Source organism: Orbicella faveolata, unplaced genomic scaffold, assembly GCF_042242905.1.
Source record: "Orbicella faveolata isolate gen_17 unplaced genomic scaffold, um_ofav_v1 contig_24, whole genome shotgun sequence".
Lineage (NCBI taxonomy): Eukaryota > Metazoa > Cnidaria > Anthozoa > Scleractinia > Merulinidae > Orbicella > Orbicella faveolata.
The window spans coordinates 18,030,722-18,052,984 of record NW_028301552.1 but is presented as its reverse complement, the minus strand read 5'-3'; the positions used below and the strand labels follow the sequence as shown (position 1 = coordinate 18,052,984).

At 41.2% G+C, this 22,263-nt stretch overlaps 3 protein-coding genes across 4 annotated transcripts; all 3 read left to right on the top strand.

Moving 5' to 3' along the window:
• Positions 1–72: 72 nt before the first annotated feature.
• Positions 73–2,779, top strand: LOC149110703 (uncharacterized). The gene is made up of 2 exons (XM_089292321.1): positions 73–127; positions 781–2,779. The coding sequence occupies exons 1-2, from the start codon at positions 73–75 to the stop codon at positions 2,775–2,777; spliced, it is 2,052 nt and encodes a 683-aa protein (XP_089148447.1). The 3' UTR covers positions 2,778–2,779.
• Positions 2,780–3,139: 360 nt separating this feature from the next.
• On the top strand, positions 3,140–5,206 carry LOC149110702 (uncharacterized). The gene has a single exon (XM_089292319.1). It carries the CDS (start codon positions 3,140–3,142, stop codon positions 5,204–5,206), a length of 2,067 nt encoding a protein of 688 aa, XP_089148445.1.
• A 1,117-nt stretch (positions 5,207–6,323) lies between these two features.
• Positions 6,324–15,563, top strand: LOC110043184 (uncharacterized). Of its 2 annotated transcripts, none has more exons than XM_089291236.1 (6): positions 6,324–6,656; positions 9,696–9,787; positions 10,215–10,247; positions 10,609–10,680; positions 11,523–11,669; positions 14,626–15,563. In XM_089291236.1, exons 1-6 carry the CDS (start codon positions 6,326–6,328, stop codon positions 14,692–14,694), a joined length of 744 nt encoding a protein of 247 aa, XP_089147362.1. In that variant the 5' UTR covers positions 6,324–6,325; the 3' UTR covers positions 14,695–15,563. The 2 variants fall into 2 exon arrangements, with proteins under 2 accessions (XP_089147362.1, XP_089147361.1); XM_089291235.1 differs by having other exon boundaries at positions 14,444–15,563.
• Positions 15,564–22,263: the final 6,700 nt, after the last annotated feature.

The following is a 22,263-nucleotide window of genomic DNA, read 5'->3' as shown; positions in this document are numbered from 1 at the left end:
CGGTTCTCATGTTCAGCGGCTTTCCTATTGCAAGAGGGAACACCACTGACCAAGGAAACGAGGAAAAACAAAATGGCTGTCGAAGAGAACGAAAACAGACAGGAGCAACGGCCATTCTTGCCTCAGTGTAATGGCTCTCACTTCGTTGATGACATTTACAGAAAATAGCACTTTTTATCTTGAAATGGCACTGCCTTAGCTGCTGTTTATATGGGAGAAGATATCTTAATTGGCGAGCTTTTCATCTTATCTTTCGAATGCAATGCTGGGGAAATGTGTCGGTACGACGATCTTTGCATCAAGAGCTTAAGAAAATATGAAGGTAACCACCATTTACAGAGACTTATGGGAGAAAGGTACGCTTATTTCTGAGGTTACGTACCAGTAAAAGGCACCGACTAAAACAATTTTATCATCGCATGTTGTTCGAATAAACTGTTGTTTATACATTGTGTTTCGCATTTTTAAGCTGGGGAAAGCTGTGTTTTAGGCAACATTAGCAAAAACTGGCAAAGTTTACATTACTCTCCACACTCTCTCTATGTTCGGCCGCCATATTTAAATCCACATGTGTGCCCCCTGCGCATGCTTGGCAGCCATGCTGTATGGAATTTCTGGCTATGTGGCCAGACTTCCTTTCAGCCTACGACAGAAATGGCGCGAAGTTGCAGATGAAATAACGGAGGCAAAGGCAAGGGAGGTGACGATTGCTGACATTGCTGATTTCGTAGAGAAGAAAGCCCGCATACTAACGCACCCGATATTTGGAGACATTATCAGCGAGCCGAAAAGCAAAAGTGTCCTTGACGGAAAAATACCAGGAAATAGAAGACTCCTCGTTTGCGGCTGACGCCCATAACCTCAGTAGTAGTACTGACGGTGGCGTGTCGGATGACACCTTGGTGTTAGGACCCAGGGAACCCACCCTCAGCTGTCCATTGTGTAAAGCTGCTCATTGGTTGTCCCAGTGCAAAGACTTCAGAAGGAGAAACGTCAGTGATAGATACCAGATTGCAAGAGAGAAAGAGCTTTGCTACAACTGCTTGATCCCGGGTCATTATGCTGCAGCGTGCCCAAAGGCCAACTTTTGTAAGGTGGATGGCTGCGAAGACAAGCATTCGACATTCCTGCATCCATCAGCTGTGCGTGCTACCAGCGGAACGCAGCCAGATGTTGGAACCCAGAGTGCGTATGTTAATGTCGACAAGTTGCAATGTGCCTTTTCTGGGGTCGGAGGCTCAGTGACAGGGCTACCGGTAGTGCCTGTGAAAGTGAGAGCCAAAGGGAGTGACATCACTGTACACACATATGCCTTTCTGGATGGTGGCTCTAACACATCCTTCTGCAGTGAACAGCTAATGAAGCGGCTCGGGGTTAAAGGCATCAACACCACCATATCATTAACAACAATGGAGAGAGAGGGTAGTACGAGAAAGTGCGAACTTGTCCAGTTGGAAGTTTTCGACTTAGAGGAAGACAATTTCATTGAGCTGCCCTTTGTATTTTCTACACCTAGACTTCCAGTGGCCTCAGAGAGCGTCCCTCGCCAGGAAGACGTTGACAGGTGGCCGCATCTGAAGGGGGTAACGGTCGCGGAGATCAATGCCGATGTCGGGCTACTCATAGGCCATGACGTTCCTAAAGCTTTACAACCGAAAGAAGTTAGAGAGAGTCAGAATGGAGGTCCATATGCGGCTAAAACGTTGCTGGGCTGGGCCATCAATGGCCCACTTGGCAGGAACGGAAGCGCTAAACGTACTTCAAACTTTGTTCGAGCGGACACTGCCCTTGATCAACAGTTTCAGAGGTTCTGCAACATGGAGTTCAACGATTCTCTGCTCGACAATGAGAAAGCGATGTCACTTGAGGACAAGAGAGCCCTAAACGTCATGGAATCCACTGCTGTTCTAAACGAAGGCCACTATGAGATCGCGATGCCGTGGAGACACTCTCCACTCTGCCTGCCAAATAACAGAATACTAGCTGTACACCGTCTGGAACTGCTACGAAGGAGACTCGTCAAAGATCCAGTCCTCTTCCAGAAATACTCGGCCAGCATAGACAATCTTCTTGACAAAGCATATGCCAGAAAGGTCCCAGATAATCGGCTTTGTCGATCAGGCGAGGCTACCTGGTTTTTGCCGCACCACCCAGTCTTTCATCCGAAGAAACCCGAGAAAGTTAGAGTAGTGTTCGACTGTGCAGCGAAGTACAAGGGCGTGTCCCTTAACGATGTGCTGTTGCAAGGCCCAGATATGACCAATACCCTGATTGGTGTTCTGACTCGTTTTCGACAAGAGCGAACTGCTATTATCGCCGACATCGAATCTATGTTTTACCAGGTCCGTGTTCGCCCAGACGATTCTGATGTACTGCGTTTCTTGTGGTGGCCCGATAACGATCTCCAAAGACGACCCGAAGAATACCAGATGACAGTTCATCTTTTCGGCGCCGTCTCCTCTCCAAGTTGTGCAAACTTCGCTCTTAGAAAGACGGCCGAGGACAACTTTCAACGATTCGATTTCGAGGTGATCAATACAGTCAGAAGAAACTCTTACGTAGATGACTGCCTGAAATCTGTACCTAGCGAGAGTGAAGCTATCCGTCTGACCGCTGACCTCAGAGGACTGCTAGAAAGGGGAGGCTTTAATCTGACTAAATGGGTCTCGAACTCTCGCAAACTTATCGAATCATTACCTGAGTCTGACAGAGCCGGATCATTCAAAGACCTTCCTGATGATCAAATGCCCATTGAGCGTGCTCTTGGGGTCCGTTAGGACGTAGAAGGCGACATATTCTGTTTCAAGACGAAGTCAACGACAAGCCCCTCACAAGAAGAGGATTGCTATCTGTCGTTTCCTCAGTGTATGATCCGCTTGGGTTTGCAGCCCCAGTGATACTCCCAGCCAAAGCGATATTGCAAGATTTATGCCGAAAGAGATTGGAGTGGGATGACCCAATCCCTACCGAGGAAAAGGAACGTTGGCTTAAATGGTTGAAAGATCTACCCAAGCTCGAACGCTTCTCAGTTGATCGCTGCTTTAAGCCCCAGAACTTCGGGAGAACTGCGTCGCTGCAACTACACCACTTCTCAGACGCTTCGCAACAAGGCTACGGTGCAGTCTCTTATCTCAGATCTATGGATGACAAGGGTACAATTCACTGTTCATTTGTGATGGGAAAGGCGCGTACTGCTCCGCTGAAGTCCATAACGATACCAAGGCTAGAATTGTCAGCAGCTGTTCTTGCATCAAGGCTGGACAAAATTATTAGACGAGAGATTGACCTTCCAATACACGAGTCCGTGTTTTGGACAGACAGTACCTGTGTGATGAACTACATAAGAAGCAATGACAAGCGATTTCACACCTTCGTTGCTAACAGAGTGGCGATCATACATGATGGATCTTCCCCGTCTCAGTGGAGGTACGTGAACACCGAAGCGAACCCGGCAGATGACGCCTCAAGAGGTCTGGCAATAGACTCGCTTATTAAGAAGAATCGTTGGATACGCGGTCCCGATTTCCTTTGGCAAAAGGAGTCAAGGTGGCCTACACAGCCGACTACCGTCCGAGAAATACCTGACGACGACCCTGAGATCAAGAGGGAAACTCGCACGTTTTCCGCTGTATCGGACTCTGGAACAAATAGTATAAACAAATTGCTCGAGAGATTCTCTTCATGGTCTCGACTCAAGAAGATTATGGCCTGGATCCTGCGCTATCGGGACGGACTGAGAGCATCGTGCGAGAGGCGTAAAAGGGGGTCGACGTTAACACTGAAATTCACCGTTGGCAGGGAGAGTGAGTCTATCAATGTGGATGAGATTAACAGAGCAGAGAAAGAAGTTCTAAAATTCGTTCAACGTCAAAGCTTTGAAGAAGAAATGTCCCGTCTCGAACAGAAAGGAGCAGGCAATCGCTCAAAGCGTTGCAAAGTGCAGGAATCACTGGTTAAGAAAACGAGTGCGATTTACAAGCTTGCACCAATGAAAATTGATGGTTTACTGTATGTCGGAGGACGTTTGACGCAAGCTTCCATACCAAATGCCGCCAAGCACCAACTAATCCTGCCCAAGAAACATCACGTTGTCGATTTGATCGTGCGCCACTATCATCTAAAGTCGGGTCATTCAGGCCTGGAACATGTGCTGTCCTTGATTCGTGAAAGGTTTTGGATCCTTAAAGCGAGAACTGCTGTGAAGAGGGTGCTACGCGGCTGCTTCGACTGCAAAAGGAGGCAAGCGCCATTAGGGGAGCAGCAAATGGCAGATCTGCCTACAGACCGCGTGACACCTGAGCAACCGCCTTTCACGTTTGTAGGAGTCGACTGTTTTGGCCCGTTCGTTGTGCGGAGAGGAAGAAGCCTTGTGAAAAGATATGGGGTCTTGTTCACATGTTTGTCCGTAAGAGCCATACACTTGGAGGTCGCCCACAGTCTTGATACAGACTCCTTTATCAACGCAATGCGACGGTTCATTGCTCGAAGGGGACAACCCGAAGAAGTGAGATCAGACAATGGTGGAAACTTTGTTCGTGGGGAAAGGGAATTGCGTGAAGCGATCGAGGGCTGGAACCAACACAAGATTGGCGAATTTCTGCTACAACAGAATGTTACATGGACGTTCAACCCCCCAGGAGGTTCTCACCATGGTGGAATTTGGGAACGTTGCATTAGGACGGTGAGAAAGGTTATGGGCGCTTTGACAAAGGAGCAGATCCTTGATGATGAAGGCTTGGCAACGTTGTTGTGTGAAGTGGAGTCTATTGTGAATGGTAGACCGGTGACTAAAGTCTCAGACGACCCGAGAGATATGGAGGCCCTAACACCAAATCATCTGCTGTTACTTCGCTCAGGACCTTCGGCACCACCTGGCCTCTTCTCCAAAGATGAAATTTACTCTCGCAGACGCTGCCGGCAGGTTCAATACCTGGCAGACATATTTTGGCATAGGTGGATCAAGGAATACCTCCCTTCCCTGCAAGAGAGACAAAAATGGAATAGGCCTAGGAGGAATTTTGCTGTTGACGACATTGTCTTAGTAGCTGATCTGAGCTGCCCACGAAGCTGCTGGCCGATTGGTCGAATCTTGGATGTTCATAGGAACACCCAAGATGGCTATGTGCGAAGAGTAACGGTGCAGACCAAAGGATCGATCCTACAACGACCAATCGACAAAATTGTCTTGCTTGAATCCGCTGATTAGGTGTTGGATCATCTCCAGTCATAGTATGGCGGAATTGTTTGGGACTCAGTGTGCAAATCACAAAGCGAACGGGCTATGACGTTGGAGTTCCTGTGGATCTCCGCGATAAAGAACCTTACCGAAATCAGAGGGGAATCCCCTTCTTTGACTTAGCAGTATCGTTTGAACTATAAAATAGGTTTTGTTCTTTCGATTAGTTTACTATCACGCGAGCTGCGAATGTTACACTATTGTTTGGTAAATGCTATAGAATGCCGCATTTAGGGGCGGGAATGTAACACTCTTGCTAATTATGGTTACAAGAGGCCCCGCGGGACATCTGATATTTTCGCGCGCGCGTGAGGTCAATATGTTAATAAGACGTAGTTTAAATTCTGTGGCAACGGTCAAACTAACATCTTTCGAATTATATTAGAGCTAGTCATCGTCGCTGTTCTTATAATTTCCCTTTCGCGATCATCGTCCACCAGAGGTCAATCATTCATTTCGGGAAAAAGCTGTAAGTTTGTGTTTTTCGGGGTTTGTCCGTTCAGCCGTCTAATGTTGTAAATAATTGTTTATTTTTGTTCTATTTTCAGTCAAACTCGTTGTCGTGAATAAACTTTAACGTTTGTTCCCTTTTTAAACGATGTTTGGAGACCGATCGAGATTGGCTTCGCGATATGGCGGTAACACCTACAGTGATGGATATCCTACGCCAGGTGACCAATCAAAACGTTGAAGTTGTGAAGGTCGCTGAGTTGATGTACCGTGACTATGCTGGCATATAGTGTGAGCGGCTATCAGCGCATGTTTTTCAAACATTAGGTCAAGTTTGATTTTTAAAAGTTCGATGGAACTAATGACCGTCTGGTTTCGAACTAGAATGCACATAATCTTTGTTTGTTACAAAAAGCCTTTGGTGACTGTCTCCAGACAATTGCTTCAGGGAAATTCCGAAAAGCAACGCGTTTCTACTTGTTCCGATCTGGAATGCAAATACTGAAAACAAATGTCAAAAACCCTCATCACATGACGGAGTAAAAAGATTTCGGGGAAGCATTGTTTTGGGCTTGACATAGGTTTGGGCATCTAGTTACAATATTACTGTGGAAGAGGAACATCCCTTACCATTAAACGATGGATAAAGCAGAAGTCGGAAAAGACAACATTTATTTCGAGATGGAATCCAAAAAGGGAACTGAGGCCAGAACCTATGATGATGGAAATGGCAACAGCGAAAACCCTGCAACAAAACGAGCGAGCATTGAGACATCTGCGCACGAGACAAAGAAGAAACGACAACCAGCCAAAGAACCGAATACAGTAGCATTCCGTCCAATGCTGTTAGTTGCAGCCGCTGTCGTTGCTGTTGCTTTCCTGACTGCTGTTGCCACTTTGGTTTTAGCTTTAACAATGATGCTGTCTCGAAACAACTTAACTGCTTCAAAAGATTCAACTGATGTGCATGGTGAGTGAAATCAGGAGTACTGAAAAAATGTATTTCAACATATCTTTTTTATGCAAATTTTACTTGACGTTCGACCAACTCACTCCTAACCGCTGTAATTAAAATAATTTAGTCGCAATATTAAGACAATTCTAGGGAACGCTTTTCGCAAGCGACTCGGGAGGTTTCATATCCGCAGAACCGTGAATTACGCTAAAGTATCAAATCTCGAGACATAGTTAATAGAGGGAATGGTTAAGAAGCCTGGTAAACCTCAAAGAAACAAACAAAGAGGCTAAGATTTATGTTGGAATGCCCTTGACCCTGCACATCTTTTCCGTTTTTTCTCATTGACTATGTATGAATTACATAATCGCGATGCTTCTATTGGTTAGTTGCATGAGCATACATAACCACCTTTTTAATTTGTCAGGTTTTGCGCAGGGTCAAGCCCAAAATAGCCAACAAAAACAAACAACAAAGAACTTTGCTAAGTTTCATAACCATTTCCCTCTATTAACGATGGTCAGGATGACTGACATGCTCCAAAAGTAACTGAAATTGAGGGACACCGAAGACGGGCTTTTTCTTGTACCAATTAATGAGCTTTAGTAGTAACCGCGTCGACGTAAGGGCAATGCCGATATGAAACAAAAGCCCTCTGAGAAGACATGTGGTTACCGGATAGTGATTAACCACAACGGTACATATCAATTTGAGAATGTGTATTTATTTGCCCGATGGATGCTTTCAAGGCACGTAACAATCGTATTTCCAATCAAAGCCTTTCGCAAACCGCTCAGAATACTGCAAGATTCTTCGAGAAAAATACTTTGGCACATTCGGTGAAAGCTATGTCTGGTTATATGAGAAAGAAAGATGGAAAACTAAGAAAACATTGCGGCCACTCACAAACATATATGATTATCCAAACGATGTCACGTCATGTCGAAGAGCGTGGGAAAACGAGTCTGCAATGTCCTTCGTGCGGTCAGCGCTTAGAGATCGTAGTAGTCATTCGTAATGCTCCGTAACGCCATGTTTTCGCAATTTTTTCACTCCAATAGAGATATCAAATTAAACGGAAGCAATTTTAAACAGTAAAAGTAGTTATTTTCACGAAAACTCGCGTTTTGAAGGTGAAAATCGATCAAAAGAACTTGAGCAAATCTCGAAGTATTTTCGGCCTCGCTTCGTGAGATCCAAGAAGTCACGGACTACCTTACTTACTTGAATTTGCATAATGTTCATTTTCGTGATTTTCGCCGATTATGTTTGTGCGACTCGATGAAACTGCGAAACTTGCATGGCAGCATTAAATTACTCATGTCATGTGAACTTCTGTTACATTAAGGCATGTTTAACATAACAACTTGGTTTAAACTACAAACAAAACTTCGTGTGCCTTCGTAAAAAACCTAGACGGATCCCAGACGAAAAGACTGTGTTGACTCTTTTTGTTGGCTTACAATTACAGGCTGGCCAATCAGAATCGTTGCTTCTCACGGCTAGTAAAATTCAAGATTGAATGAAGCAGAAAGGTTTTCCACTGATTTATTCATTTTTTTTTATTTAACAGCTTTAACAGTTGATATATCTTAATTTTTGTGACATTATTATAGGTAATCGAACAATTTTTCTTACATGTAACTTCAGCGGAAGATAAGATCTTTCAATTTTGACGTGCATTTTCTTGTCTGCGGGAAACAACCCGCTTCGAGAGTTTCCACCTTCTATCGAGCCGTAAAAACAAACCCAGCTTCGAATTGAAAACTGACCGGAAAAGTTCCCGTGAAATCATCAGCGAATGGATTAAAGATAGCTCTGAATCGAAAGAAATGTGTTCATACCAAGCGTCAAAACCAACAACCGATTGGAAGCTGGTGATATCGAGTCGCGTACGCACCTCGAGAGTTAACGTTTCTGATTTCTATTGAGCCCTTCGTACAGTTGATTTAAACGAAACTCAGCGTCGTCTTCAGAACTGTTACTCTGTTGTTACTCTGAATTGAACGATAATTAACTCCAGATCGAAAGAAGTTCAACCGAGGGACAAAACAATCGATTTAACTAAGCCAACCGATTTACAAATGTAGAGTCGCCTACCGCCTCTGGAGTCGCGACTCGAAAGATTGACACGTACCGGAAAAATCAATCGAGCGATAAATTCTTTGTCACTTCGACTCGAAACTCGAATGATTCGACTCGATACTCGAACGACTCGACTCGAAACTCGAAGGACTCGACTCGAGACTCGATACTCGAAGTTTTCGAGTTTCGAGGATCGAGGATCGAGTCGAGTCCTTCGAGTTTCGAGTGACTGTCAACTTACATTTGATCGGTACTGTATATACTTACTTACTTACTTACTTACTTACTAACGGACCCGATGACATAACGATTACTTCCAGTAACCACAAAAAGTAATTTACATTTTATTAAAATATCTTTAAAAAAATTTGTTCTGGACCATACCAAGCATTTTGAATCAGTTTAATCAGATCGGTGTCAAAATTACACCAGTTATTAAAAATACATAGAAGTTTGGTGTAATCTCTTTGGCAGATCATATTTTCTGAGGAAGATACACAAAAAATGAAAATCAGTAAAACATGAATATTAATTTCAGCGAAACAGATCTGATATTAAAATGCTAAAACTAAGATCTTACAATACGGTGTATGACAAGTGAAATATACATCCAGAAAAAAAGAAAATTCAAACTATACTATTTACCTAATAATAGTAAATGAACCGACAGATGAACACTATTTTATTGAAATAATGGGGGGAGGAATATACATTTTTGGCTCATAGGCCCTATATTCTCCCAGATCCGCCACCGTACACACAGATATATATATATATAAAGATAAGCGCAAGTCACTCGGCGAATAGTCTCCTTCGCAGCCGTTTTCCCCGAAGTCACAAAACAAAGCCAACATCACCTTCACCCGATAATTGCCGCTACCCATCTGTTTGTTCGCCCATTTGCTTATTTCTATGCTTACTTTTTTTAATGTTCATTTTTTTTTTCTCTCTTCTTTTACCGAATCTTAGGGGCAAACCTGGCCTCCAAGCTGAAGGTAATGAAAGAAAACAATTCAGACCTGGCATCCGAACTGAAGGAAATCAAGGACAGCCAATCTCTGGTAGGATGACATTGGCAAAGACCTGTTTCACTCTCGTTGTTCTCTTTAACTTCTCTTTTTTACAGGGTCAACCGCAGCTTTACGGGAAAATCTGATCTCTAAGATAATCGATGACTGTGATTTATTTAGCTACGCTTACGTGAGGTTAAAGACCGAGATTCGCAAGATAAAACGCGCGTTGAAAAATAACAAGATTCGATTTTGTTCGTCAGTAGATGATTGGCACCACTAAATACAGAAAATAATTAAAAATAACACAAAAATGGATCCTAATCATTGCTAAAAAGTTGAGGTTAAAAGGAATTTAAAGATCGCTGTATATTCAAATAATCTTGGTTCAATCGAAAAAGTAACAGCTTATTTATTTTTGTCACACTTAATCGTTGGTCTTTTTTACTTTATTATTATTTTTTCCCATTTCTTGCAGATGTCGGCAGAGCTGGAGAATCTCAGAATCAGAGTGAGTATATTAGTAAGATGTGACACTTCCATCTGCATATTGCGCTGAGCACGTAAACCATGAATAAAAGCTTTTTCTTTTTGCCACAAACATGACAGAGACTGGGGTTGACCCATATCGTTCCAAAAATTAACATGAAGAGTCTGCTCACTCGTCAAATCTTCCCAAAGGCTTGGATCGGATTTCAGCAGAGCAAATCAAAGATTGACTTTCCTTTCACCGTTTCATTTAATTTGCAAAATGTGTTTTCACAGTATTTTTACAGCATACATAAGTATCATTACTTAAATTTAGCTCTTTTTACGTTTTTATATCCTATGTATAATTCTTGGAAAAACTAAAAAGACATGGTTTATTTCAGATGAACAAGATTGAAGGAAGTATTTCTTCTGCAAATTGCAATAAATCCAGCACGTCTTCAGACACAAATCAGGTAGCTATTGATAGTTATGATCATTGGCGAGGCTCACTTTTAAAAAACAATGAAACCTCTTCCCAAGTGTCCGCTTAATAGAGGGTGTCCGCTTAAAAAAGGTTTATAACAATTGCGCAATGTTTGTTAGGTATTAACATTCAACGGTTCCTCTGTACTTTAATTAAGTTCCAGGTTGTTAACAAAGCTATCCAGAGTTCAAGTTCATCAGCTTTCATTACCAACTTTAATTTGTTTGTAATAATGCCCTTTCCATACAGTAACGATAATACGGGGACATTTAATCGACTATTTCAAAGGCGAAATCTAATGCCACATTGTCAATTCAGTCCGGTGCCCACTTGATAAAGGTTTCAACAATAGAAATTAGCCAAATACAATTTATTTTAGTACCCGCGTCCGCTTAATAGAGGTGTCCGCTGAACAGGGGTTCGTAATAGAGGGAAATATAACATGTTAATAGACCAATTTCGATATATTAAAATTCAGCCTAACACAATAGACCTCAGAACGAGGCTCTGGGCAATAAATCCCACAAACTCTGTATTCAATTCCCCAGAGCCTCGTACTCGTCTGTTGTTTTAGGCTGAATTTTAGTATATCCAAATTAGTCTATTTCGGGACCAGGGTAAGTCCCCGCTTAATTGGGGGTCCGCTTAATAGAGGTTTCACTGTACTCACTAGTTATTTCAAGATCTGCTACGAAATTACAATAAGTTTCAGGTTTTCGTCGGAGCGGTGGGCGGCGAGTTATATCCGGGATCGGAAGTGCTAAAACCGAGTAGAAGCCTAAGGTGCTATGGTGTTAGAAGGTAAGGTGTTTCTTTTTCTTTTTGCCTTAGGAAAAGAATGCAATAGAGCTGTGGCTGGCAATACAGACTTCATCCAAAAGGATCGACAGTCTATCAGCCCTTTTACCTGCAGTGAACGCAAGTATAAACGAAAAACTAATTGACGTGCAACAAGAAATCGTTCAGCTTGATCGAAAGGTACAAATGAGAATTTACTAAAACTGCGCCAAAGTAAAGCAGTAACTGTTTGCTTACTTTTCAAAGGCCATGACGAGCTCGGGTACGGGCTTAACCCAATCACTGAAATATTGCATTTTCATTAAGAAAACATGCAGAGCAATGGGCCATTCAAATTTTTAAGGGAACATATAGGTTACAGAAACATCAGTAACTTTTTAACTCGTTCCACGCAGTAATGATATACACAACAACAACATACATCACCAGAATATTCTCAGTACTTGTAATACATAAATGCTTGATTTCTTGCGTTCTGTTTGCTTGCTTGCAGTTTTGCTTGTGGTATAATTTCCGATATAAGGAGCCGATGTTTTGCCGTGATTGCTTTCTCAAGTTTTCCCTTGACAACAAAACCTAGAGACAAATTGCTATTGGCATTAAATTGCACTTCATCAGTTGCCGTTTTTGACCTAATCTAAAAACAAGTTACGCCACCTTTCATGGAACTGCGTGCCTTTCTATTTTGGATTGTTTTTGGTTGGCTTTTATCTTCACAGTCCATATTGAAGTCATACCATTCCACTCCACTGATAAATAACTTTGAACACTTTTCTACAAACATTGTAGTAGTGAGGGGCACATGAGAAACGCCTTTTTGAGGGAGTACCATTTACATAAAGTGGGCAGCCAGAACACGATGACGTCACAAACAATCTTTCGTCACTGTTAAGTGGCCCGCGATCAACGCGAGACGCACGTGAACTCCAGGAGAAAACACTTACCTAAAAATTAGCGTTCATGTGAAGTTTATGTTTTTAGTTAAGTGTTTTCTCCTGGAGGTCACGTGCGTCTCGCGTTGATCGTGGGCGACTTGACAGTGACGAAAGATGGCTTGCGACGTCATCGTGTTCTGGCTGCCCACTTTATGTAAATGGTTCTCCCTGGAAAACAACCTCGTTCCCAGGGTCTTCTCTCTACCTCGAGAAAGTACCCTGGTTGCGGCTGGTCACGTGCCTATGTATACAAATCAACTCCGCACAGAGGGTGGATCTTTGACTTAATTTTGTCAACACTGTCTATGGAGGTGAAAGTTGCGCTGCCTTACAGACGTTATTTTGAAAGTTAAACAAGTTATTTGTCAGAGATCCTGGTGCTTCGTTTCCATCTGAACTTTAATGTGTATGAGATGTTGATTGAGAGGGAAGCTTGCTTATTTTTCACTACATTTTTCACTGCAAGAGAACCGAATGATCGTCAAACTTTCGATTCGATAAATTCAATTAAATTCAGAGTTAGTCTCTTGGTTAAACACTGGACGTGTCAAACTCTAAACGAATGCGTCAATGCCGACGTTTTGATTTTGCCGATCGAAAAATATAGGCTTAAGTTAAATCAAGCTTTAATATTCAGCGCGCAGACGTTGTTGAACTGATTTCAGCAAGTTCTTCGTAATATTTTTTCGCCGCAAGAGAATGGAATGATTGTCAAACTGTCGATGAGAGTAATTCAATCAAATTCAAAACTACATTTGTAGGTGAACATACGACGTATTTAACTCTAACAGAACGAGTAAATACCTTCGTTGTGATTTTGCCAAATAAAAAATCGAATTAAATTCACCGCGCTGTCCATTTTATTGTGGTGGTCGTCATTTCCAAGTTCTTTGCCAAATTTGTTCACTACCACAAATTCCAAAGACCGTCCAACTATCGACGGGGAAAATTCAGCTAAATGCAGAGCTAACCTTTTAGCCGAACATTGAACGTATTGAACTCCGGTATCGAATGTGTCAATGCCTTCGCGGTGTTTTTTGCCGATCCACAATAGCAGGGTTACAAATTCCACTCCCTACTGGGCTCTGTAGGCAAGCTCAGTGCTGAGACAAACTTTAACTTTCCAGCCCCTCCCTTTAATCACATCTCCGGAATCTGCTAAAATCTAGCAGTCACGTGACCAGCCGCAACCAAGGTACATTCTCGAGGTAGAGACAGGACCCTCGAGGTTGCCTCAAAAACGCGTCTATCATGCGCCCCTCACTACTCATTGTCACTGTACAAATAATAGGTTTTATTTTGGCACAATTTTTTCGAACGCTTTTTAAGGCATTTTTTAATTAATCTCTGATCGGAGACTTGTAAACGACTTAAAATTCATTTGTGGAAGACGGCGTAACCAGTCGCTCCGCCCTTATTCTTAAATGTTACCTAGTTATAGTTGTTGTTTTAAGACATCGCGTAATAATCTTTAAGGTTTTTTGTATAATTTTGTTGATTAATTCAATTTTATAAGGTTAAAATGATCTTTGCAATTTTTATTGCTTGCGTACCGTTGCTTTGATCAGACCGTGACCAAGAAATATGGTACAAACTTGGAAAGAAAACAGTTTCCATAGTGCTTCCATGGTAAAAAGAAAATATGCAAATTAATACCTTATCCGCAATTGTACCTTCAATTCATATGAACTGCGCAAATCCTTACATTAAATTATTAGAAAGCGTTACTTTGATATTTGACTGATGGTTCGTGAGCAAGATCAGAGAAATAAATTGTAGGAGAGTTGAGTCGTAATCAGTGTTATCTTGTGTTCAACAAGAAATCAGCTGGACGGGAAGTGAGCCAGGGGTCAATTTCACAGAGTGTTGTGGCGACAGCTAATTCCCTTAGAGGTTGCCTCAACGCTGTGTGTATTTTAGTGTTTCCTTACTTGTTTACTTTTTTGCTTGCTTTCTCGTGTACCTTCTTTATTTGATTACGTTCTGCAAGGCTTGCTTGCTTGTTTGTTTGCTTTCCAGCTTGTTATCTGGATTTGCTTCCTAGCTTGCTTCGAGTGCTTGTCTACTTTGCACGTTCGCTTGCTTTACCAGCTGGATAATCGTCTTAATCCTTGATTACCTAGTGACACTCAGGGACGAGAGGCGGCCGTAACCTCTCTGCTCTGCGAGTGCCACTAACAAATTTCCTTGTATCATCCAAGTTATCAACGCAACTAAGATTCCAGGTCCCAAAGGACCGCCAGGATTCAATGGTACCCAGGCCAACTTGAAATCACTAGTGGCACTGTGACTACCTCTCCCACCGTGTAGGTTGCAAAATGGATACGTCATTGAATGATTGCATCTGTGACATTTATAGAGCACTTTTCAATTGAGTGTCGAAAGTAATTAGGTAATTACTTTGGTCTTGGTTTAACTAAGCTTTGAGATTTGTTGAGTAATCTAATTGGAAAGTAATTGGTTTGAGTTTGGTTTCAATGGCCCTTTTCACGGTTAACTTTTCTCATTTGCTTTGCAACATAATCTGGCATGCGTGTAAGGCAATTTCGGGGTTTTTAAATTTTCAGCTCGACATTGCGACCTCGCATTCTTATTGGATTACATTGTAATACAAATGAGAAAACCTAACCTTGAAAAGGGCTATTGAAAACCGCTCTATCTGAAAATTTTCAATCTGTAACATGATACGCAACATTCATCGCATCCAGCTTATAATTACTTTGCCTTGTTTACCAAACCTTCCAAGGGTTAAGATAAATATGATTAAATATCATTAAAAAAAAAGTGCGCAAACGAGGCTAAAAATTTAAATCATATATGTTAACGACTGAGATGGCCTCTGCTGTAAGCCTGGTTGTTTTTTAGCTCTCCACGCCCTATCAAAGTATTTTTACTGTACATTGAAATTTTATTGTGTGGCAAATGATTAAAAATGATGATGATGATGATGATGATGATGATGATGATGACGACGACGACGATAACATTACGATGACGGTGGTGGTTTTGGTGGTGGTGGTGGTATTTTAACGGAATGTTTTTAAAATATTGGTTTTGGAAAACGGTTAGGGCTATATATAGACTTACGTAGTAATGTAATGAAGCAGTACAAATAAACTGCAGCTGGTTACGACAACAACCGGTGACATGCTTTGAGTTATTGAATAACGTTAAGAAAGGAAGTGAAGAACAGCCGGGAGGGCTGTTTAAAAGTTCACTAACACATGGTTTGAAAAATTTTGATTGCGAAATAGCGCGCCAGTGAGTACCTCGAACTTTACACTCAATTTCTCACTCATTGCCAAGGTCCAAAAGCAGATATTGTCAGATATGCCTCCTGCAGTATGCATTGTGACCCAGGCGTAGACTGTATGAAACTGTCAATTTCATGCGTATACATGAATTCAGATGGAAAGCTAGCACGTTGATTAACTATTCTCTTGCTAAACCTAACTGGAGTTTAGTAAGTCACCATCCTTATTAAAATTTATTAATAGTTATGGTCTTTATGGACTAACAATTAACCCAAAGGCCAATCCTTGTTTTCGCCAATTCCGTTATAAAGAATTATTGCGGGTTGAATAATGTGATACGGCGGGTAAAACTTTTCGGTGCAACGACGGTTGTTACAATACCTGGAACATTCTGTATGTGATTAACTAACGGAATTTTGAAAAGCTTACAAACAGTTTGTAAATACCTGATCATTTTTTTTTTTCGATAAAGATAAAATCAACTCAAAAATTTACTAAGGTGAGCAAATATACAAAGGAAAAGTCTAAGCCAAAAATGAGCGACTGGAACTTTAAGTCTGGGGAAAATTGTCCACTGACAAGCTTGACTATTTAGCCTAAACTATACGTTAAGGTTAGCTTCCGTAAGAACGCTGCGATCGCCGCAAAAAAAAGGGTTCAGCAATTACTGTAATCATATGGAAACCACTCTTCTGCGACAATGACTGGTGAGACAGACTTAGGGTGTGCTTCTTTAAGAAAATCTTAGATTGGATTCTGGTCCTCTATCTCAGAAGGATTCCCAACCTTTTGCGATAGAGGGTCAGATTGTCAACATTAACAGTTTGCGAACGGGACTTTGGGCGTGATGCTCAACGAATTTTGCCTATGAACTCTAAAGATCTCTGAAGAGTATCTTGGCCGAGACGAAACACCGCGTCAGACTAGCACCAAACGCACTCCTGGTTCTATTTCGACTGTAGTAGTCGTGCCGATCATTTATGAAACCCGGAGTTCGCAAGGATCGCTTACTTTTCTTTTTTTTCTGTAGTGATCGCCAACGATCATATGGAAATAGGCTTTAAAAGCAATTACATTCATGTGTCAATCAAGTTTTTATTTCTGTAGAGCTGTTTTCCCTTAGGTGTAAAGTAATTCACATTTTGTTTGCTTTTGCATTTCAACGCTAAACAATTAACAAGGAATTCACGCGACTCTGTCATCCAATATGAGCCAGTTGTTCAAAGGGTGGATAACGTTATCGACTGGACAAATCAAAATTCAGTGGACAAGTGTTGCCGAAACAAACTACGCCATCTGCTAAGTAGCGTGCTACCTAGGGGATAACATTGTCCACTCCTTTGAATATCTGCGGGAACCAGACTCACTAGGTCACTTTTTCTCGCGTCTCATGCCGGCTAAAGGTATTTGCTTCGAATTTAAAGGATTGTTGATTCAATGGATAATCTGAGTTCACTGTTATTGGTCGGAGGGAATGCTATGATTACACTCGAGTCTCTTATCCTATCATTTTTTTTCCCTTAATTTTTCATTTTTTACCCACCATTTCTATCGCCATGGTGATACAATCAAATATCCTGGAGCAAGGTGCCAAAAATTCAGACCTGAAAGGGATTTAAATCCATGACCTATGCGATAGCGGTGCAGTGCTCTACCAACTGAGCTGTCAAGCCAGCTGGGAGCTGGTCACTTCGTGAGTTCGTAATATACCCGCAGAAGGAGAAGAATACACGAAAATATATGAAAGATCATATACTTGAACTGCAAAAAATGATATGAAGATATAACAGATCATCGCAGTTATTCACACAACTTGAGCAGTTGTGAAATTATGGCCTGAAAAATTTATTTTAGGCCTGAACGGGATACGAACCCATGACCTCTGCGATACCATTGCAGTGCTCTACCAACTGAGCTATCTAGCCAACTGGAGGTGGTCACCTTGTGAGTTCGTAACATAAAGATGGATTTATATAATAAATCCCTAGGGTTAGGGCTATAATAAACCCCTAGGCTTTATTCAGATAAATCCTAAAACGATCTATTTATCTATATGAACTCTAAGTGATATTCTACTTTCCAACTAATCCACGGAAAATCCTATGTATGGACAAAATAATTTAAACCTCTTTTCAACCAATCAGGTAAACTGCCTCATTACAGAACATATCACGAGATGAAACTCCTCACTAACATTTAAATCTCCAGTTTTGACTGGATTACAGAGGCGTAGAGGACATCACACCCACTCCCTGCAAGCACGAAATATAAAATGCAAAGCAGTCAACATTTGTGTTATGCAAAAGAGCCACTCCATTGCAAAATGAAAACAAAAATCAAGATGTAATTTCTTACGATTGAGTGTCAGCGAATTAGTCAGAAATTACTATTCTGACGGCACGATGGAGCGGTTTGCAGGGCCTTGTGGGACGTTTAGGGCCTATTTAGGCATTTAGCGGGAGATGTAGGTCATTCCAGATCGGTCAGTTTTCGTGTTCGCCACTTTTTTTTATTAAGCTTCAGTGTCAAAAGTTTTAATAAATGATTGTTGACTATTCTAGCTTATTTGTCTTATTGCTTGATTTGATTCCGCGACTCAGGGGCATGAAACAAAAGAAACCACATCGAGAGATATGACTCCAAAGTTAAGATTAATTAAGAAAAATATGGCACTAAACCTTTAAAGGCCCCATCCACACGTATGCGGATATTTTTGAATACGCAACTTTTTCTTTCCGGATTCCAAAATTTCCCCGTCCACACTTAGCAAAACTATCCGGATTCGCTTCCGAATTCGCCGGATGCATTTGGAGGGAAGGCGTATCGGGATATAAAAGGCTGAGGATTCAAAAATAACCGGATGCGGGGACGGGGCCTAAATGTATTACACGAAGGACAAAGGGCAGCAAACACGGACGCTTTAAGCAATTTAAAACTACTGCAATGATCGCCCAAATAGCTAGCAGAGATTTCTGATCCCAGGTTAAGTGTACACACCTTTCCTTTTCTTGAAAATTGATCTGTATACTTGGACAGAAATTATGACCTTGAAAGACATTGAGGTACAGCACGTGGTCGGGAAGTGATTCTGCAAAAATTGCAATAACGCAGACGTCATCGCAACACAAAGTCCACAGGAAACACATCAAAACCAGTTTGACCTTACATTTGCGTGTTTCCTATGATTAAGTTGCGTCTATATTTTCCCCCTCAACGGCGAATCATTGTTTACAATATTTTCAACATAAGCCTTAAGATTGTTATCAAACTAGAAACAAAACTTGCTCTGAATATTGAATGGCACGGCAACATTAACTATCCAAGAAGAATGCATGTGTTCATCATTTTACAAAAGTTATATCCAAACAGCTAGAAGATATCTTAAATTACTACTTTTCGAAATCTTTTTTGATGTTTGTATCTAACGTGATACATTTTCTGTGTGAGTCGTACTATAATAATGCAACTGAAATGTAAACAATAACGCAGCCGGTAAAGATTCCCCATGTACTTCGCATGCCCTGTTCCAGCGGCACTTTATTAAGGTGTCAAACCACGTAGCCTGGGAGACACCCATACTAATAAGGGAACACGGACTGATACAAAATACAAAACTGGTAAGACTAAAATATCTTCACTAAAATATGAATAATACAAAATGCAATCTGTATGTAAACTTCTTACTCCTTTTCGTAAGAGCTCATTTTCTAGCAACCTTGAATCTCACAGACGTTGGATTGTTTTTAAGAACATACTAAAACAAACCCAGCGCTAAAATTTGAGAAATTGAAACCTTTTTCCGGTATGTTTTGGAAATGGAAAACCAGGAACCAACACTGTCATCACCTGACAATGACATGGAAGTATACAAGCATCGTTTGAACGCGTCGAAGGGTAATTTACCACAAGACCGTGACCTTGTTTTTAAAAATTCAGGCTCAAGTCATCTGAAACTGTAGAATGCTCAGACCCCGGGAGCGAAGATGGACGTTCTCGCGACAAAAAGAGAGTGTACTTCACGCACTCTTGAAAATTGGTCTCAATCGGCTTGCACAGAAACGATGGCCTTGGAACCCGGGGGGTCACTGCCATATATGAGCTGTATAGGTATGTGCTGCTGTGAAGGGTATGGTTTTCAAGCAGTTTACTCTAGGATAGGGTATATAAATCAGAGCGTTTGGGTCTAGAATAGGGTATAATTTTTTCACAAAACTGACAAGTTGGTTGAAGATTTTATCTAGACTAAGGAAACCAGGAATTGCCACTCACAAATGTAAAAAAAAAATCAAATCAGCAAGTTTAAATTTACACAAATCAGCCTCAACAGTGTCGATAGATGGGGGGATTTGGGGAGTTTACTCTAGTATAGGGTAGCAAAATTCAGCTGAACTAGCTCTGGTATAGGCTAAGGGTTCCAGGGTGCCAGCGGCACATCCCCACCCAGAAATTCCCAAAGTACCCTCCCGGGCCTTGGAAGCATTGAGGTACGATCGGCTAGGTTATAAATCTGCACGAGAATTTTTGCAATGTCAAATTAAAATCAGAGCGAGATTAAAAGAAATCTCAAGAAAGATAATGAAAGCTGATGAAAATGCGTTATTCTTTATCACAGTAGCTCCATTTCAGACAAAATAGACGAAAATGTTCCTTAATCGAAAAATATCTTAACATTATTGTGTACTTACAGAGAATAACGTTAACGGTTATTAGTAAACCAGAAACGAACTACGAGTTTGGGTTCTTAATTCGTCTGCGGCAGGTTTGCCTGCTTTCCCGTTCGCCCATAAAGAATCTAAGAGAGGCTACTGGCGGATATGAAATCCCCTTCATTTTCTATTTTTATTCCCTTAGTTCTACTTCTGATAAATTATAAATAGGTTTGTTGTTTAGTAAATTTCTAGATGGCCGGCTGCCTTTGTAGAATGGCAGCCGGAAAATAATATCGACAAGACTGAAGGCTTTTTAAGGCATCAGAGAAAGTAATGTTACCGATTACCTGGACGTTATTACCTATTATTTTGCGTGGTGATAAAGTTCATAATTACTAGGTTTTAACTCACTGTTTCCTGTTGTCAGTGGCAATCAAAGGTTTAAGCAGGAGTCAAGATAGCGGGTGTCAATTTAAGTCAAGCTAGGACCTCACACATTGCTGAAGTTAACGATAATAGATTCAGCATACAGTAGCGGAGTCCGTATTACTATATTCAAGTAAAACGAAGCAAAATGCTTGTCAGCTTGAGATGATATGATGAAATTCCGGATTTGAGAAACGGTTTCCATTCTTGTTCGCGCTCCTCGCGGTAACATAAATATATATAAATATATATGACAAGAGAATATACGTTGCATATGGTTATGCAAAGAATAAAACAAATTGTGCATGGTAACCGTAGTAGCCCAGGGCTTTTAAGCTGGTTACCAGCGTGTTAAGGTAAATGCGGAGAACAAAAATGTATTATGTAGGAATACAGAACTGAAAATACTTTACAGAAACACAAGTGACTATTATTAACTCTATTATAAGCATTTAAGAGGTGCTGCTTATACCGCTTCTTAAAGGAATTATATCTTACGTTTTTTAGGCTAAGAGGAACTGAAAGCGACGGAAAGCGAACCCTAAGCCCCTAGCCTTGAAATGGTTATTTTTTGGGACTTGCGTGTACTTGCGAGGAAACTTGCGGGTCCCTTTGGCCACCCAACGTCAGGTATCCACACAAGTTCAATTTGCAACTACTGGCGAGTCGGTTTGCTTGCTGAAAGAGGACCGACATGAACTAGTACTAGTCATTCTGACGAAGGATTTGAATATATGATATGTACAATCCAACTTTCAGTCTTGATTGCATTTAATTTCTGATTGAAAATGTCATACGATAGGTCAATTCCAAGTAGAAGAATGTGGTTTAAAGACCTTTAAAAGTATAAACATTTAACGGTCCGGCAAAAAATTGCCTGCGTGGCAAAATTAGCTCTTAAATGTGACTACAAGAAGCTTCATTCATTAGAAAGCAGAATTATGGTTTTAAACTAGTTTCTGATGTAACAGAAATTCCAAAGTCAAAGTCGGAGGACATCGAGATGTTATTGGAATTTCCGTTAGCCTTCAGGCAAACATGATAACTTGATAATCCTCTAGAAGAGATGAACTCCCTTAACTTACAAATATCTAAGGAATTCCTAGGTTTGCCGGCCCACTGTTGTAACAATGTTCTGTAAATTAAGTGTGAGCTATAATAAGCGCGCAATTGGCAGTGGGGAAGGATCTCTATGAAAGGCTCGATTGTGTAGAGCGCCAGTGATGCATACGCCTTTGGTATTGATTCTGGTATTCAGTTGAAGACAAGCTGATGTCTGCACACAAGTCAACGATCTGCAAACTTTGATATGTAGATCCAGGAGTTGCTTGTAAATATGCCTGTAAACTGTAAACAAGAAGTTTCCTTAGAGCAGAACATAGGACTATTTCATTTAAAAGCTAACCGCAGCCAATTTTAAGGTCGTGTGGGTCACTAGAGTCCAATACAAAGAGAGAACTAATCTCCCAAAGTCTAAAAATCTTAAGCTATACTGTTTTAACAGATCATG